The sequence below is a fragment of the Zootoca vivipara genome, chromosome 10 (genome assembly GCF_963506605.1).
Source record: "Zootoca vivipara chromosome 10, rZooViv1.1, whole genome shotgun sequence".
Classification (NCBI taxonomy): Eukaryota; Metazoa; Chordata; class Lepidosauria; order Squamata; family Lacertidae; genus Zootoca; species Zootoca vivipara.
This window is the reverse complement of record NC_083285.1, coordinates 71859945-71878108: the sequence shown is the minus strand read 5'-3', so window position 1 is coordinate 71878108 and position 18164 is coordinate 71859945. Positions and strand designations below refer to the sequence as shown.

Below are 18164 nucleotides of genomic sequence, written 5' to 3'. Positions count from 1 at the left end.
TCTCCACTAGGGCACCCAGAATGCCTCCACCAGCCAGTCCCAGACCTCAAAAGCACCCCTGAAGCAGAAGCTGAGGGGCTGACACAGCCCCCAACCAGGAAAGCCACCAGGAGGAGTCCACTAGGTTGCAGGCGAGGGAACACGATCCACTCTGGCAAGCGGACTTCCGACCCCATCCTCTGCCAAGGCTGGAAGGTCAGAGCAAGCCCCAGAACAGGTGCAGGGAGTCCAGGGGGGAGGTCCTCCTGCATGAGTGGACCCCACCCCACCCCCACCTGGCACTCTGCTGACTTCTGCCTGCTGGGAGGGATCAGGGAAGCAACTGGTAGAATCTCCTACAGTCACTGAAAGAAATCAAGCACAATCCCATTCCCCCCCCAGCATTTCACATGCCATCTCAACACGACAAGGAACTCTTGTGAAGGAAGAAGGGGCTGCTTCCACCTTTGGCATGGCAGCACCTGGTGAGACTTTCCGTACATCCCCGTGTACGGGATCTGCGCCCCACATCCAGTGAGAGGGCACTCTCTGAGCTCGCATGCCCACTCGCCAGGGGCCCCTTTGTGGGTCAGCTGAGGGGGCAGGGCTGGCCAAACCTCAAGTGTTCAGCACGACTCCTCTGCTCATCTAAAGCCCCCCTTTGCAAGAGCAGTAGAAATTTCAGCATCAGAAGGAATGGAAACATTGGCGGCAAATTTAGCAGGTAAGAAACAGGTGTCGTGCCCCCCCCCAAAGCCTCCCTCCACCTGCCCTGAAAGAGGCTGCCCAGGGCTTCCCTGGCACCTGCGGCAGTTTTGCTGTGGGAAATGCTCAAAAGAGGACTGCAACCTCTTTGCATTTGCAAGAGGAAAACTATGAACAGGCCACGGACCACTTGGCTGCTCTTTCGGCAAACAACAGCACCGGCAAAGTCCACATTCATCTGAAGACCCCCTTCCTCCCTGCCCCCAACCGGCTGCAACAGGGAGGAAATAAGGAACTGCAACGGGGGGATTTCCAAAGTAAGGCTGCTGCTCTTCCCTCTGCCCACTGCCAGCCAGGCCTGCCCAGGCCACAGCACTGATTCCAGGCAACAAGCCAGCCCTGGCGCAAGGGGAGGTGGCATTGGCAAGGCCTGTGGCCACCAGAGGGACATGGCCGCCACCTGAGAGCGGGACCCCACTGGCCACTTCCAGCTTCAGCACCACAAAGGCCACTTTCCAGAGTCACCCTTTTGTCCTTCCAGCTTGCTGGGCTGCACATTGTACCTGAAGATACAAATTTATACCTAAAATCTCTGGAACTACAAAAACACAGCCCAAAGGAATGACAACAAAGGAGACTCAATGAAGCTCAGTGGCACCCAGGAAGACACTCAAGAGAAGCTGAGCAAATGCCGTTTTTTCACGCCTACAGCAAAAACCAGCGTGTCAGCGACAACCTCAAGCCTTTTCCGGGCATTTGCACCCCAAACCTGCCCCCGCCCCACCCCTCAGGCCATGGAGCTGACCCTGCTTGCAGATAACCTCCTCCCCCCACACGTCCTCACCAGCAACAGCCAAGCCACAACTGCAGGGGCCAAATCCGGCAACAAACCAACATGCCAACTCTGCCCCTCGTCCACCCAGGGTTGGGGCTAGGCAACACCACCACACAAGAGCTGACTATGTTGGCCTCTGGCTCATTTGCCCACGGGGCATTATCTGTCCCCAGGAGACTGCCAGTTTAGCTTTCAGCACGTAGCAGCTCTGGGAAGATCCTGTTTCCATAATTCCTAAAAACGATCATTTTTCTGATCTTAAGCTTTAAGTAGCCTCTCTTTCGTCCTTTTTGCTGCCATGTGTCCCCATTTGAAGGCAGCACTGACAAAGGGCCCTTTTCTCCACAAAATCTCAGGCCACGAGAACTCGGCGTTATTCTCAGAGGGACGCAAAGAGAAGGAAAACCGCTCAGGTGGTGCCTGAGAAGCCTCTGTTGGTGGTTTCTCTCCCCTGGCTGCACAGCTTCCCCTGAAGGGCCCACCTGGGAGGCCTCCGAGGAGCTTCTGGGCAACTGAGCAGGAGTCAGAGGAAGCCCCAGAGGCCTTTCGTCAGGGAAGGGGAGCTATTCTTTGGGGGGGGGACAGCTCTTGCAGGGGAGGCTTTTCTACACCTCCTCTCTGGACCAGCACAGCACCCACTGCTCTGAGGCTCCTGCAGCCCAGAGAGCTGCTTGGTGGCGCAAGCTGCGCACTGCCTTTGGGGAGAAAGGGCGGAAGCAAGGCAACATGGCCTCTCCAGGCCCTCTTGCACCACAAGCCTTTTCCAGCCCCTGCCGTGTCTCGCATCCCCTCCGGAAAGAGGCTGCCCACCTGGGGGTCTCTGCACAGCAGCACCAGCATGGCCCACCCAAGCTGCCAGAGGTGGGCGCTCCTTGGCAGCCCACTGCCTGCCCGAGACCTGCACACAGAGCAGGCTGGCCTTCATCCCCACCCCCCCCACCCCGCTGGCCTTTGCTCCTCCCCCCCTACTGCTGCCCCCCCCTCACACCTGGTAAAGAGCGCCTTCTCGTTCTTGGCATCCATGGTCAGCTTGATGGTCTCCTGGCCTGAGCCTGTGCTGATGGTTTCCGTGACAACACCCGCCTTCTCCTCCTCTTCCTCACTGTCCGAGCCGCCAGAGGAGCTGCTGTCTGAGGCCACCAGAGGCGCTTTCCGTGCCACGCAGACGTTCCACACGCAAGGAGAGGCAGCGCTGACTGGACGGGGGGAGAGGGTGTGAGGCCCACCCTGCAGGGCTCTCCTAGGACGCCAGAGCAGCAGCCGCCCTGCTGCCTCCCAGGACACCCCAATCTTGAAAACGGGGGTGGGGGATGTCCTGAGTGGCCAGCTGGCTGGACCGGGGGAAGTGCACCTCTTGATATGGGGAGGAAGGACAGAGGCAGGCTGGAGAAATGGCCAGTCCCCCTCCCCTGGTCACTCACCCACAGGGAAAAGGGCCTGGGAGCTGCCCTCACAGCCTGAAACGCCCCCCTCACAGGAGATGAGCCCCACCAGTTGCCTCCCCAGCTCCAGGGGGGGGGGGGAGGAAGCACTCACAGTTCTTGTCCTGGATTTGCTTGGGCTTCCCTTCCGAATTACTGCTCTCGGGATCCACGGGGGAACTGCACCTGGGCCCGGCCTCTGAGCTGGAAGGGAAAAGGCTCTGAAGGGGGGTGTTGCTCACGCTGGAAACGGGGCTGCAGTGTGATAGGATCTTGCCAAGGGGTCGGCAAACTAAGGCCCCCAGGCCGGATCAGGCCCACCCGGCTCCTAAATCCAGCCTGCGCCGCGAAGCCAGAATCCGCCGGTGGCGGCGGCGGCAGCAGCCCCTGGGAAGGGAAGCGCAGAGGCTGGGGCTGGGGAGGACTACTTGCCCCCCCTCGCCTCTTCATCCAGCTCTCCCCCCCCCCCGTGCCGCTTCTCTGGCCCGCCACAAGGTCTGAGGGACAGCGGACTGGCCCGCTGCTGAAAAATGTTGCCGACTCCTGATCTTGCCTAAAGCCCCGGGGGGGGGGGCACCAGCAGGAAGAGAGGGAGGGCCGGGGCCTCACTGGCCTTGGAAGGAGGGAGGGAGGGGGGGAACTGTCTGGCTGTGGACAGAAGCCAAGCGCTGGAGGAGACAGACCTTTGACCTGATCAGGCCCGTTTCCCATTCTCCGTTCCACATGGTCATCTGTGTCCCGGAGGACAGCTGTTGCTCACTCACCAGCAAAAGGGCTGGAAGTCTGTGAACTTGGCCCAGCCTCTCTCTTCCGGGGTCTTTGCGTCTGGGGTGGCAGAGTCCCACACGCTGGATCCGACATCCATGGCCACACATGACGTTGGGCCCTTGGCGTTCACTGGCTCAAAGGCAGTCGCCCACCCAGACCCTGCAGAGATGCAATCGGTCAGCAGCTCCTCTGAGTCCAGCCTTCACCAGGTGGCTACAGGCCTGCATCGCTGCAACTGCCAGGAGGAGCCTGGCTCAGCCGCCAGAGACATAGCTGCCAAGTTATCCCTTTTTTTAAGGGAGTTTCCCTTATGCTGAATAGGCTTCCTCGCGAGAAAAGGGAAAACTTGGCAGCTATGGCCAGAGAGGGGAGATCACAACCACAGGGGGATCAGCCAGCTGGGGCTGAGCAGCTGCCTTCAGACAAGGAGCAGCTACAGCCATGGCCATGGGACGGGGGAGGAGACCAGGGCTCATATTATCCAATTGACAGGGGCAACCTCCCGCTGAAGGGCTGTCTTGACTGCAGCTTGGGTACTCAGGGCGGCTTCTGGTGCCCGTAAACCCTGTGGCCAAGGAAGATGCTCTATCTGCCCAGCCAAACTCAAAGCGCCCACCTTGGTGTGCAAAGCCCTGAACTGCCCAGAAGCAGGTAAGCCAGGGGAGCGCCCAGGACACGGCTCCCTCTAGTGGGGAGGGGGGGAAGAGCCTTCTCTGGCACTCGCCACATGGGATGACCCCCACCGTGGGGTGCTTCTGTCCCCAAATGAAGACCAACCTGCTCAGTTGAGCGCCCCCTGACCCTTGTTTTTACTAGGCTTTAGTGAGGATTTCTGCCTTTTTATTCCTGACTGTCAAATGAATATTGCTGGAAGTAATTGCTACCATTTACTACAGCGTGAGGCACTTGGCAATTCTTTTGGGAAATGAAAAGCAGCACAGAAACCTTTCATTCATGAAAATGAGCAAAGCCCACCTGCTCAAGGCCGCTGGTCGCAGGAGCAGCTCCTGGCCAAGCCCCCGTGGCTTTTGTTCTTCATCCCCGACTGGCCGACCAAGGGGGAGGGGCTGCCCTGCCTCGGCCTGGAGTGATTCTCCTCCCACAGCTCCCTTCTTTTCCAGCAGGCTCTCCTGCTCACCCCCAAAAGGCATGGTGCTGTGGCCAGGCAGCCGTCCAGCTGGCCAGCCCCTCCAGATCCACCAGAAAGACCTGCTGTGCAGCGGTCCCAGGCTGGCAGCCACCCCCCCTGCTCCTTCAGAGACCCCTTACCTTCAGGAGGGGGCTCTGTTGCCCCTCTGCCCTCCGGGAGGCTGCCGTTGCCCTCGGTGTGTGCAGGAGGCGACGGCTGTGGCACAGCAGCCCGTTCGGACTCCTCCTCCCCAGAGTCTGGGCTGCCTTCGTGGCCTCCGTTCTCCAGGTCACTTTTGGAGGATCCCTCTGACGTGCCAGAAATGCCAAACCTGAGCACAGGAATGGAAGGCAAGGCAGCCATGATGCCCCTGGGAGGCAGGGGTGGCCCCTGCAACTTCTGGGATCAGCCCCCTACTCGGACACTCTCAGGACGCCTGGGTGTGCACTTCAAGGTCCTGTAAACTGACCCCCCGCCGCCCAACCAGGCCACCCAGGTGAGACACGGACTTCCTGCTTCAGAAGGAATAATCCTGTGAGCCCCTCAGTTGAGAAAATTGACGCGAATTTTAAGAAGGAATCGGGTCCATTGTGCTTCAGTCACCACAAGCAAATAGGAGGTCCCTCCATCACATATAGAGGAGGTGGTCAACTCTCCTTCACTGGAGGTTTTTAAGCAGAGGTTGGGGGGTCATCTGTCAAGGATGCTTTAGTAGTTGAGACTCTTGCATTACGGAGGGGTTGGACTAGATGACCCCTGGGACCCCTTCCAACCCTATGATCCTCTTGCCCCTTGGACAGACCTAAGGAGAGGCAGAAAGCCCCCTTACCGCGTCCTGGACTTGACTTGGGCGGTGTAGCTTATTTCTTTCTCCTCCCAGATGTCTTCCTCTTCCTCGTTGTCATCAAACTGCTGGATTCGTTCGCTGCAGCAGGCTTCAAACAGGGAAGCGTTGGGCTGCAGCAAAAGGGGGAGACGGAGGGTTAGGATTCGGGGGGCTTCTAGAGAAGCTGCTGCCGCAGTCGCCTGCCCAGCTCTGGGCCTGCACCTCTCCCTCCAGGTGCCCAGGAAGGTGCTGAATAGAGATGGCAACCAGGGGCACCAGAGGTGGGGAAGAAATGCAGTCCGTCTCCAGCGGCTGCCCCAAGAGACGGCATCCTGGGATGCTCTAGATCCTCCCTCTGCTCTGAGCTAAGACAGCCTCCTGCCCTCACAGAGGCGACGCCAGGGAACAGCATCCTCCCCAGGGAACATTCCCCCCTGCGCTGCACAAGCCGATTCCTCAGGAGGTGGCAAGGAGAGGGAGAGCTGCATGTTGCCCACATGCTGGTGGCACTGCAGCCCCAACTGCCCGGCAGCGTGGCCCAGCGGCTTCACTGGAGGTGCTGAACAGCGCTGGGGGCAGGGCAGGTCGCAAGAGAGAGGCCGCAAAGTGGAGCAAGGTGGCTCCCCCGACTGAGATGCCCAAACACACCGAGCACAGCTACTTACACTGTCATCGTCGGCATCAATGTGGAAGTTGATCTCCGCAATCCTGTCAAAAGGTGCGCTGGAAAAGAGGGAGAAAGAAGCCCATTGGGAGGGGGCCAGAAGCAGCTCCCACCTCAGGGACCCTGAGCAAGGAAGCTGCTCTTCAGAGGGGATGGGCTAGCCGACCCAACCAGGCTCTTGTGAGGATGGAGGGCAGAGGGAGGACATCTTTTTATCGGCTCATATGGGACCAGCATGGATAGCTGGCCCTGGAGAACACTGGATTTTCCCTACCCCTATAGTTGTGACTCGTGGGCTGCCATTTAATTTCATTCAGATGTTAATTTTAAGCTGTATTTTAATCATTTGATTGTGTTTTTAATGTATCATATATTTGGTGTTAGCCACCTTGAGCCTGGTTGTGGCCGGGGAGGACGGGGTATAAATAAAAGTTGTTGTTGTTGTTGTTATCCAGCAAACCAGGGGGCTGTGGGGGTTGCAGGGGTCTCTGTCCAAAGCTGCTCCCTTCACCCAGGTCTTCATTCACAAAGAAGCTTCCCAAAGGGGAGGGGGCTCTTCTGCCCTGACTGGTCCCTGCAGCTGCCTGCTCCTCCGCTCCCCCACCCCCGCTGCACAGCATCCTATCCAAGTGGGGCCCTCTGGAGGCCAAAAGGGGACCCACAAGCAGCAGAACAAAGGGCTGAGCGAATGATTCAAGCACTCCCTCACAGGGTCCCCTGTGGCCCCCAGGAGAAAGCCCTGCCCTGCCCCTCTGCCTTCCAGCTCCATTTCCCAGATGGGGAGACTGACCTGCTCGTGGGGTGAAGACCAAAGGGCCGGGGGGGGGGGCACTCACTTGATGTTGTCATCCTGGTCGGAAAACTCTTCATCGTTGAAGCCAAACTGATCCACAAAGTTGGCTGTCATCTGCTGGATCTGGTACTCCGAGAAGGCCTGGCAGGGGAGGGGTGGGGAGAGGGGAGAACAGCCATTGCACCACTTACACAGCGCTGGCGCTGAGCCCCCTGCCCGCTCCAGTCAGCGCTTGGAAGCCACTTTGTGAACCAAGATGTTCACAGACCACCCCTCCTGAGTGGCTTCTAGCCAGGACACAGAGAGAGGAGCTACACTGAGGCTGTGGAACTCCCTGCCACAGGAGGCCTGCATTGCCCTCCTCCTTGCAAGCGATTGTTACTTCAGCGAGCATTGGGGCCTAGCAAGCGACTGGTGCTCTAATACTCCTCAGAAACCTTGTTTGTGCTCTTTCTGCCTCTTTGAACAGCTGGATTTGAGCAAGTTGTGATGATTTCTATGCTGTAAAGCAGAGTGGGAACAGGGAGTGCAAGGACGGTCCCAATCCCAGCCACCGCGGCTGCTGCAGAGGAAACACCTGCACTGAGGAAAACCAAGCGCTTCCTTCCAGGTGAGAAAAGCCATACCTTGGGCCACAGTTTATGTAGGGCCTTTTCGGTAGTGGGGCCTGCCCTGTGAAACACCCTCCCGCCAGATGTCAGAGAGAGAGAGAGAGAATTTGACTTCCTTCTTCCACAGACACCTGAAGGCCCAAGCCCTGTATTGAGATGCTCTGGGTGTGTGGCATTTTGTTGCCGTTAATCATTACATTACTGTATTATTCTTTTCAAGCTGCTCTTCAGGAAACACAGCCAAACAACCAAGATAAACTCATAATAAATCCAAACACAGCGGAGCCATAAAACAAAACGCTAACAGCATCACATTCTCACTACAAGGCCAGAGCCAACTACAAAAGACTTCAACCCAGCACCAAAAAGGAAACTACAATGATGGCGGCGGCAGGCATTCCCCCTCTCAGCCTAACCTACCTCACAGGGCTGTTGTGGGGATTAAATGAGGAGACGGGGTGCGCTGGAGGCAGAGAGCCAAGTACGCCACCTTGTGCTCCTTGGATGCGAGTGCAACAAATACAGAGAAATGATATAAAGCATCCCAGCCCCCCAGCCCCTGGGTGCAAGCAGGTAGAGAACATGCCCAGGGTAAGACTCCCCTCCATTGCCTGCCTGCTGGAGGACACCTGCTTGCTGCAAAGCCCAAGCAATTCACCTGGGCAGCCCTCAGAGAGAGCTCTGCCCAATGGTCACAGAGGGTCTTCTAGTCCAACCCCCTGCAATGCAGCCGCCCCCCTGGCCAGGCAGCAGCAGGCTCTCCAACAGAGATCCTGGACAGCTCTGTAACAGCAACAGCCAGAGGACCTCCTGGGAGGAGCCCTACCTGCTGGAGAGAGAGCTCGTTGGGGAAGGCTCCCTCCGCGTCCTCGTCCTCGCTGGAGGAGTGCAGGTGGTGCGTGCTCACCTGTGAAGGAGAAGGTGAACCAAGGTGAACATCTCAGCCAGCAAGGGAAGGGGCAGGGGCACAAGCCCCTGGCCCTCCCCATTCCCCCCCCCCCCGGCACACTTCCCACAACCAGCTTCCTCTGCTGGGAAGTGAGCCCCGTACATGGAGACTCAGTGTATCCTCAGAACCCTCCCAAAACAGGGGGAGGGGAGGGGAGGGCAAGCAGCCCCCGGGAAATCTCACCAAGTCGACCGTATTCCTCCGGTTGGCCTCCATCAGCGTTTCCTCCACAAAGCTCTCCCACCGCCCTCTGCAATCTTCAGGCAGCCCTGGCAAGGAAAAGGAGAGGCAGGCCTGGGTTAGGGATCCTGCTGTGGAGGAAACCCCTGTGCTGCTCCTTGCTGGGGAGGGGGCACGTCCCTGGCCAACAAGGGACTGGCCACTATCAGAGACCCTCCCTCATTATCTAGCCCTCCTGATGGGGCTGGGGGCCCAGGACAAAACGACAGCGCTGCTCAGCCTCGTGTTAAAGACACATGGGTGGCGGAGCAAGGAAGGGAACGGATGTCGTCGTCGTCCCCCAGCCAGGAGAAAGGGACCCCAAAGCGCTTCCCCATGCCTCCCCCCCCAGCCACTGCCCCATTGCTGCCTCTTTGCCCCCTCATCCCTGCTCACCCTGCTTGCTACACACGGCAAAGGGCTCCTCTGCCCTCTGGGCAAAGCAGGAGCCACCGGCCTTCCTCCAAACCCCCGAGACTGCCCTCTGCCAAGAGAAACAGACGGCGTCCCTTCTGCCTGCCACAAACAGCTCCTCAGACCATCACCCCATGAAGCTCCTTAGCTAAGAGAACCTGGAACATGTTTACACAATGACACCCCCCCTCCACAAATTTCTGTCTCATTCTTCACCTCTGAAGGGTTTGCAGAGCAGCTCACATGAAAAACCCTCCCAGTAAGAGCCCCAGAGGATGAAAGGGCAGGTAAGGAAAAAGCAGAACAAAACCAAAGAGAAAAGTGGAGGCAAGCAGCCCGTTGGAAAGGTGCTGTGAAGGGGAAGAGGGTGGGCTCTCCTTCAAGGGGGGAGGGGGGGCATCTGCCAGGGATCCGTGAGCTGCAGCTCCTGCATTGCAGGGGGTTGGACTAGATGACCCTTGGGACCCTTCAGGACTTGCAGCTTTGAGCAGGAGCCAACCATCCTGATCAGGCTGGCCCTGAGACAGAAAGGGGTTGAAAACACTGCTCCAAACTGGGTGTGGGGCTGTTTAAAACCCAGCAGGACAAAGGCGTCTGTGGGTGCGGGCACAGCCCACGGCCTCAGCTTCAGCACCCAAGAGGCTTTCGAGAGGGAGGGCACGGGCGAGGCCTTGCAGCCGCCCAGAAGGGAGGAAGCAGCCGGCTCCCTCTGAGGCCAGGAAGCCGCTGGGGCCTCTCTAGGACCCCCCCCCTGATCCTAGAGGGAGGGAGAGAGGGAGCCACCCTCCCCAGACCCACCCCCCCTCAGATGAGCAGCCCAGCAGCCAGACTGCTCTGCAAAGAGAAGGGGCTTGAGATGCCAGAGGCTCCTTCTACCTCGGACAAAGTCGCTGATCTGGGTCTGGACGGGGCCCTTCTCCATATTCTGCACCACTGCGTTGGCTATCCGCGTCAGGTGGCCCATGTTGCCTCGCCTCATTCCGCCTTCTGCCCTGGAAAAATAAACCATGAGGAGCGACTCCACATTGGACAGGTCTCTCCTCAGCTGCTGCCTGAGCCGCTTGTGGGCTGGGAGGACAGCAGCAGCTCAGGGGCAGAGAGCACCTGCCTGGAGTGCAGAACTCCCGAGGGCATCTCCAGCCCAGGAAGGGAACATCCCCACCCAGAGACACTTCTGCCCCAGGAAGAATTTTCCAAAGAGGAGCAGCCTTTTGACTGTGGAATGAATGGGCTCTTCTTCTCTGTGGGTTTTTAAGCAGAGGTCGGATGGCCTAGTCAGTGAGGTTTTAGTTAAGATTATTTTATTGCTAGTACTTATCACCTTTCTACACCCCTCATTGTCTACTGGTTGCTGCATTGTAAAAGGCAAAGGTACAGGGAGCTGTGGGTGGTGCTGTGGTCGAAACCACTGAGTCTCTTGGGCTTGCCAATCGGAAGGTCAGCGGTTCCTGCATTGCAGGGCATGAGGTTGGATTAGATGTCCCTTCGGGTTCCCTTCCAACTCTAGCATTCTACGATACCCTGGACAGCCGCTCTGAAGCCAGGGCAGAATCCAGACTGACACATTACTTAGGGACTGAGGGGTGTCAGGAAGGCCTCACTAACCTCGTAGAGGTGGGACACCCACCCAAGGGACCCTCACCAGGTGGAGATCAGCCCATGACAAAAGGCCAGTGGCATGTCACAGCCTCTTTCCTGCTGGCCCCCTCCAGCCCAAGGGCCTGCGGCCGATAAAGTCATGGCCAGCTGGTGCGGACCCTTCTGGGCCTGTCCTGCATTGCAGGGCAGCTGCCCTGCCTCCTGCCCACTGGCCTGCCAGTGCCATGGGGGACGGGGCTATTTGGATGAATATGTAGAGCCAAGACCCCAGCAGGGGGGGGGGGAGGAGCCTTACTGCATTTTGTCGTTGGTCTCCCAGGCATCCAGTATCCTTTGGACCAGGCAGCACTTTTGGAACAGCTGGAGGGAAATGAGGAGGGACAGGCACATCAGGGCTATCCCCGAGAGCAGAGGCAGCACTAGGTCCAGCCCCCAACCCTGAGCCCCATCACAGCAGCCAGGGGCTTCTCCACCCTCAAGAGCCATGAAGCTCCATTTCTCCAAGGGTTTAGCACCGCTCCCGCCCAGGGCCTCTCACCCCACTGCAGCCACCCAGCAACACAGACCTCCCTCCCGCCTGGACAGGAGCCTCCGAGAAGTGAGGAGGTGCCAGGAGCAAACCAAGAGAGGTGTCACCAATGGGCCCTTTGGCAAGTTGGGGGTTCTGATCCAGGGCCTTGAACCGCTCCCTCTGCCCTCCGCTCTCCGCCCTGGATGCAGGCAGACAAGCTCCAAGGGCAGCTTGGGGAAGCCCATCCTGGCTGGGCTTAGGAGCCTCCTTACGTGGGTCACCATGATGTTCTCGCGACAGCAGCTGCTGCTGTTCTCCGGGGCTTCCGAGTTCCCCGAGGCTGCGCTCCCGTCCGCTCCCTCCTTCCCTTCCGCCTCACTTGGGGCCAGTTTGCCTTCATTCACAGAATGGGCCAGGATCGCTGCGATGCACAATTCCACTTGGAAATGCAAAAAATTATTCCACGTGTACTTAAAAAACAGGTCCTGGAACAAAACCAAGGAGGCCAGTGAGCAGAGCTTTTCCAAGGTAGAAAGGCACTTCCTCCACCCCCAGAGGGCAAAGAAGGAGGAGCCAGAGCTGCCCAAATGGGGAACTCCTGTCAAAGGTGAGCAGGCAGCCTGACCCAGCGCAGGCCAAGCTGAAGCCTCTCCCCGTCCCCACCAGCCAAGGCGCTCCTCACCAGCAGCAGGTCCATGGTGTTGAGCCGGCACAGCTCCTGGTTAATGCTGGGCGTGTTGGTGTGCAGAAGGGCAGCAACCAAGCGGGCAGCATGGAGGCGAGCATTGCCCAGCGGCTCTTCCAAGACTCCGATGGTCGTCAGAATGGATGCCGCCTGCCGCCCGCAGAGAGAAAAAATGGGCTTCTCAGGCCAGACCAATGTGACGCCCCTGCAGAGAGCCTTGGCTCCTCCTGTCCCCTGCCCTACACCCCACAGCAAGGGGGCTGGGGGTCAGAACAGCAGAGCACAAAGCTGCAGGAATCCTTAACAGGGTGGTTTGTTTGGAGGGAGGCAGAAGTCAGTCTCTGCCTGCACAGAACCTGTACTCAGCCCTTCACCCAAGAAATGCACAACAGGGATGGCAGGGGTTTTTAGGGGACGGATCTGAGCTGCTGCAGAAGTACGCAAGCTTTCAGGTTTCCACCTGATGAAGAGTCCCTTGCACCTCAAAAGATTCTGTCCTTTTCCAATCCCATAACAGAAAGCATTTCATTTTGTGTCTTTTACTCTACAGTGTTTCCTTGGTGAAACTTAAAAAATTCCACAAACCGAGACCAAGTCTGAGCAAAATAGATGCCCGATCCTCCAACACTTCTTTTCCTGGATTTCCCCTCTGATTACCAATGTACTAACTGGATCTGACAGACCCCACCATCACCAATACACCTCTATATTTACACACACAGCCTCCTGGGAAGACTGAGGGAGGGTTTGAGGGCTAACCCTGAGAAGCGGGGGGGGGGGGAAGAGAATCTCCCTACCTTGGGTGGGTGCAGCAACAGCTGGTGGAAGTCCTTCAGCCGCGGTTCAATGCCCCCCAGGATGCTGCTATTGACAGTGCAAGACCTTTCGAATCCCTGAGAGAAAGAGTCCACCAGCCCCTCCACACTGCGGGGGAAGAGAGGCAAACCAGGCTCAAGACTCAGACCAAGCAAAGCCCCGTGAGTTGGAGAGCTCTAGACAAGTGGGTCCGCTCCTCCGGCGCCAAGAGGAGGAGACCCTCCGCTGTCAGCACGTCTCACAATATGGAGTTGGTGGTGTTCCAGAGGGAACGTAGAGGGGCAGGGCTCAGAGGGAATAAGTTGGCCATAATGGCATAAGAGGTGCTTGCTGGATGAGGCAAAGGGCCCCATCTGGTGCAGTATCCTGTTCTCACAGTGGCCAACCAGGTGCCTCCGTGAGAAGCCCAAACAGGACGCTAGCATAAAAACAGCTGGCCTTCAGAGGCATTGACTGCCTCCAAAGTCGAGCCCAGCTAAGATGGCTGGCAGCCACCGACGGACTGATTCTCCATCAACCAGCCCAATTCCCTTTGAAAGCCAACACTGCTTCTTGTGGGAGCCAAGTCCACAGTTCAGCGATGTGCTGTGGAAAAGGCCCTTCTTTCCTCTGTCCTGAATGCTCTTCCAGGAGCTGACTGCATTTGCCCGGCTGCTCCTGGAGTGGAGGAGGCACAAAGCCTTCCATCTAGAGGCCTTCCGCCAAGCATCTAGCTGCAGCTGGTGAAAAAGATGTTTGGCATACAGAAGGCCTGCAGCTTACGAGGTGGGAGTGACGTTCCAGGAGTTCACACACAAGGGCAAAGAAGTTGGGAAGACCCCCAGAACAACCCCTGCGTGGCTATCGCTATCTCAGAGCTCCGGGGAAGGTCATGGGAGGCCATGCAAGACCTCACAGGCCTCACACAACCTTCCCAGGGGACGATAAGCAAGGCGGAGGGCTTAAAAACGCTTTCAGCAGCAGGAAACGCAAGGCAGAAATAGCTTTCTCCGTCTTGCTTCCCAAGATCTGGGAAGGTCACGCAAGATCTTGGACAGCTCCTTCCAACTATTCCCTCCCCACAAGCTCTCCGTTTATTTACTTATTTTCCTGCCACTCTCACAAAGCTGCAATCATCTAAGTAAAACAGGCATAAGTTGGGGTCTCCCGTATTCCGCTTATTTATTTTGAGCAAGCATTCGTCAACCGCCTGCCAGGCGCCCAAGAGTTAAAGTTCTACCCCGAAGTCTCTGCTGCGATACATCTGGTTGGCCCCCAAAGCAGCTTACCTGGTGCGCCTCGGCTCCAGTAACGTCAACAGCGCCTGAGTCCCGTTCACAAGGCAGCTCTCCGTCTGCTCGCCATCAAACATGTTCTTCAGAAGCTGCTCCACACATTCCTGCCTGGAAAAACCAAGGACAAGTTAGAGGCTACTTTTAAGGGGGGGGGCGAATTCACAAGTCAAGATGCAGCAGCATTTTCCCCCAAACGAGCCCCCAAGCCTTGCCCCCCTCCCCACCCCTGGCTTCCAACCTGGCACGGCCTGCCCAGAGAATGGGGGGGAGGGGGAGCTGCCTGGCTGTGCACTGCTCCCCCTCCTCTCCCCCCTCCCTGGCTGCAGCTGGGCCATCAGCCTTCTTAAGCAGTGGACACTGATATTCAACAATTCCCCCTCCATGAGGCTCTGGCTGAGTACAGGTTTGACCCTGGGCCTCCTAAGTCCAACCCTCCAGCCACGACATCACACTGACTTTGAAATCTCCACAGGGCTGTCACATGGAGGATGGCCACCTGCCACGACTGCTTTAGCTGAGATTCCTGCATTGCAGGAGGTTGGACTAGATGCCCCTCGGGGTCCCTTCCAACTCTACAATTCTATGATTCGAACACAGCATCCCCACGAGAAGCTAACCGAGCGGGGAGACCCAAATCAGGTCCGGTGCCCTGGAAGCTGTGCTCCTCATCAGTAAAGGAGGCGCCTGCCTGCTCTGTCTTTTAAGAACTTCCACAAGAAAGTGGCCGAGAGCAGCCCCTGGTGCTTCTGCCCACTGTACTTACGACTCCAGAGCTGCCAGGAGTGGGTCGGGCTCAGCCACCTCTTGGAACTGGCTGCTCTGGTCCCTGCTGAGCCTTATGATGTCGCACAAGGTCTGGGAAGCGTTGGACTGCCTCTGCAAACAGGAGACGAGTCAGCCGTGGCAAAAGTGGTCTCCTCTCTCTCAGCCTTCAGAGAAAAGGGGGCAGGGCAGCTGACAGCAATGCAGAACCCCAAACCCCTAGAAAGGGAGGGAGGGAGGGGGCCAGTGTCCCCCTCTTGACTGAGCTTCTCGCCTGGGCTAAAGCCGTAATGATCAGGCATCCCCAAACTTCGGCCCTAAATCATCCCTGACCACTGGTCTTGTTAGCTAGGGATCATGGGAGTTGTAGGCCAAAACATCTGGAGGGCTGCAGTTTGGGGGTGCCTGGTAAAGATGGTGCAGCCCAGCAGGAAATGACTCCAAAGGTGAGGAGTCCCAGACTGAACTCCTGCCTGCCTTCTGTGCCCAGGAGTGGTTCTGCCCTAACACACAAACACACAAGCCGGCTACTCCACACTCTCCCCTCCACCTCCCAGCTTAAAAGCTCCACTAAGGGAAATTTTTAACGTGTGATGTTTTATTGTGTTTTTACTATTCTGTTGGGAGCTTCCCAGAGTGGCTGGGGAGGCCCAGCCAGATGGACGGGGTATAAGTAATAAATTATTATTATTATTATTATTATTATTATTATTATTATTATTAGGCAGGCACATGACCCCAGATTGTACTGCCTCAAAATCAGAGGAAGCCCAGAGGGTGGAGAGCAGGATCAGGCCCTTTCACTCGAGGATGAGGAACCTGTCGCCCCCCAACTGTTCATGGATGACAATTCCCACCCTCCATACTACTGTCGGGAGGGCCCCCTGCTCCCCACCTGTTTCAGGCCACGGGGAGTGGGGTCCCTGGACAGGACACCCCAGGCCAAAGCAAAAGCAGATCTATCGCACCAGGGTGGCAGAGGCTCTCACTTGTGGGACTGGGGAGGCAGGCCCACTCCAAGCTCTCTGAAGAGGCTGCAGCTCAACACTGGGTGGACCTGAGCCAAAGCTCACAAGAGGTGCTAATGGGTGTGTGAAATTTTGAAACTTGGCACCCAAAGGGGGAAGCAGACCAGACTGCAGAGGGGAGGGGGGGTGCTGGGGGCAAGCAGAGCACTGCCTGGCCCCGCCTGGGACCCAGGAGGCAGCCCCTCTCTTCCTTTCAGGAACCTCCCTCCACAGAAGCACCAGGCCCTTTTTTCCTTTCCACAACTTAGTTGGTCTTTAAGGTGCTACTGAAGGAATTTTTTTATTTTACTTCGATCCAGACCAACACGGCTACCTACCTGTAACCATTCCTTTCCACAATTAAGCGTCGCCACCACAGCTGCCCATTTTACGCTGGCACTGCCCAGAGCTTCCTGCCCACCCACTCCCACTGCTCATTGGCAAAATGTCTTGGTAGGTTCTCCCTGCAAAACAGCTTAAACCAAACAAAGGAAAGGTTTCTGCTAAGATGCTCTCAGAGACAGAGCTGGAGAGCCCCATAGACAGGAGGCTGCACTCACATCCTCATCCTGGTCAGGGCGGATCAGCTCCACAAGCTGCTGGATGATCCGTGCTTCATTCAGCCACTGCAGGGAAGGAGAGAAGAGGAAGCCGCCCCAGTGAGAAAGTCACCCTTGCATGGCCCACGCCAGGCCAAGGAGGCTGGACGAGTTCCCTTCATGGCCCTGCCAGTCTGGAGCTGGCTTCTCTCTGCCCTCCAGATGAAGCTCCACTTTCCGCCACCAAAAACAGCAGCTTCAGGACTCTGGCTATGTCAGTCCCTTCAGAAGTCATGGGGGGGCACCAGAATACAGTTGTACCTCGAAAGTCGAATGGGGTCCGTTCCGGAAGTCTGTTCAACTTCCAAAATGTTTGGGAACCAGGATGCAGCTTCCAAATGGCTGCAGGAAGTTCCAAAGAATGTTCACAAAGAGGAACACTCACTTCTGAGTTTGAAGCATTTGGAAGCCAAAACGTTTGACTTGCAAGGCGCTTGACTTCCGAGGTACGACTGTACAAGGCCCAAGAGGAGCCAACTGAGGTGCTTCCTCAGAGATCACGGTCTCCATTTCTTAAAGAGACAGGGCAACCATTGGAATTTCCTGACCAGCCCTTCACTTGACTCCTTGTATTTATGGTCGTTCATAATTTATTGTCTATCCTGCTGCCCATTGCTCTGATGGTATGAACTGGCAGCACCTAAACACTTCCATAAATAAAGAGCACATGTCACGAGGCCATTCTGCTTCCAGGCCAGCCTGGCCTCAGCAAAGGGACGTGGACGGAGCCTCCAGCATCCGAAGGAGCCAGCGGAGAACAGCCTTGCGCAGCTGCTCTTCCCAGCTCCCCACGAGGCCAAGGCCAAGCCGGACAGCAGAGAGAAAGCAAAGGAGCAAGGCCAGGGACACTGGAGTCTTGGGGGTCCCTCCCAACTCTACAATTCTACAACCCTCTGAGCCCAAGAGCATCCCTCACGTTTAGTACTTCCTGCCTCAGCGGAGCTGGCTCCACGCAGCTGATGAGTCGCAAGAGGAGGTCCATCATGGCAGACGTATCAATATGCTTCAGTACCAAGTCGAGGAAGTTGGCTTTCTTCCGCAAAAATGAAATCACCTAAAGAAAAAAAAGACAGGTTAGAGAGCTAGCTAGTTAGAGACAGCCTTGTGAATTATCCCTCAGCTGCCAACCAAAGAACAGTCAAAACCCAAAGGAGGCAGGCTGAGTCTAAGCTGGGGGACGGACGGATGGACTTCGCCTGACCTGCTCCGTCTTCCTGGCGATGAGGTTGCCGATGGTCTTGCTGAAGAAACTGGCAAGCAAAGGGTTCAAGGGTGGCTCGTGGTCCAGGAAGTCGTAGAGGATGTTCAGCAAGGCCTCATCCCCTCCGAGCCTGTCGTTGATCTGCGGCACATCAGACGTCAATAGTTCACAGGCTGTGTTGGGGTACCTGCAGGGACAGAGCCAAAACCAAGAGGGGAAGCTGCTGCCGCTGGTGCCGCTGGTGCCAAGAGCCATGGAGCCCAAAGGCAGCCAGGCAGAGACCCACCAGGGAGGCCAGGGGGCTTCGGAAGACACCCCACCCCCACCACCTCTGCCCTGAAATGGGAAAGAGGACAAGGCAGCCATCTCAAACTCGGGGCAGCTGGACATGCAGTCC

The 18164-nt window shown here is 57.2% G+C and overlaps 1 protein-coding gene across 3 annotated transcripts in view; it reads right to left on the bottom strand.

The window, feature by feature from the left end:
- Positions 1 to 18164, bottom strand: part of PPP6R2 (protein phosphatase 6 regulatory subunit 2) — a 45959-nt gene that overhangs the window by 7635 nt on the left and 20160 nt on the right. For all 3 annotated transcript variants that reach the window (XM_035127189.2, XM_060279357.1, XM_060279356.1), the window contains exons 4-22: positions 17768 to 17954; positions 17483 to 17620; positions 16528 to 16593; positions 14962 to 15074; positions 14193 to 14306; positions 12906 to 13032; positions 12106 to 12258; positions 11696 to 11908; positions 11208 to 11272; positions 10190 to 10305; positions 8864 to 8949; positions 8558 to 8638; positions 7164 to 7261; positions 6329 to 6386; positions 5667 to 5794; positions 4978 to 5168; positions 3705 to 3867; positions 3056 to 3144; positions 2508 to 2715 (exon numbers count right to left, since the gene is read on the bottom strand). In XM_035127189.2, the coding sequence (XP_034983080.2) occupies positions 2508 to 2715; positions 3056 to 3144; positions 3705 to 3867; positions 4978 to 5168; positions 5667 to 5794; positions 6329 to 6386; positions 7164 to 7261; positions 8558 to 8638; positions 8864 to 8949; positions 10190 to 10305; positions 11208 to 11272; positions 11696 to 11908; positions 12106 to 12258; positions 12906 to 13032; positions 14193 to 14306; positions 14962 to 15074; positions 16528 to 16593; positions 17483 to 17620; positions 17768 to 17954 (2394 nt within the window). The remainder of the gene's footprint in view (positions 1 to 2507; positions 2716 to 3055; positions 3145 to 3704; positions 3868 to 4977; positions 5169 to 5666; positions 5795 to 6328; positions 6387 to 7163; positions 7262 to 8557; positions 8639 to 8863; positions 8950 to 10189; positions 10306 to 11207; positions 11273 to 11695; positions 11909 to 12105; positions 12259 to 12905; positions 13033 to 14192; positions 14307 to 14961; positions 15075 to 16527; positions 16594 to 17482; positions 17621 to 17767; positions 17955 to 18164) is intronic.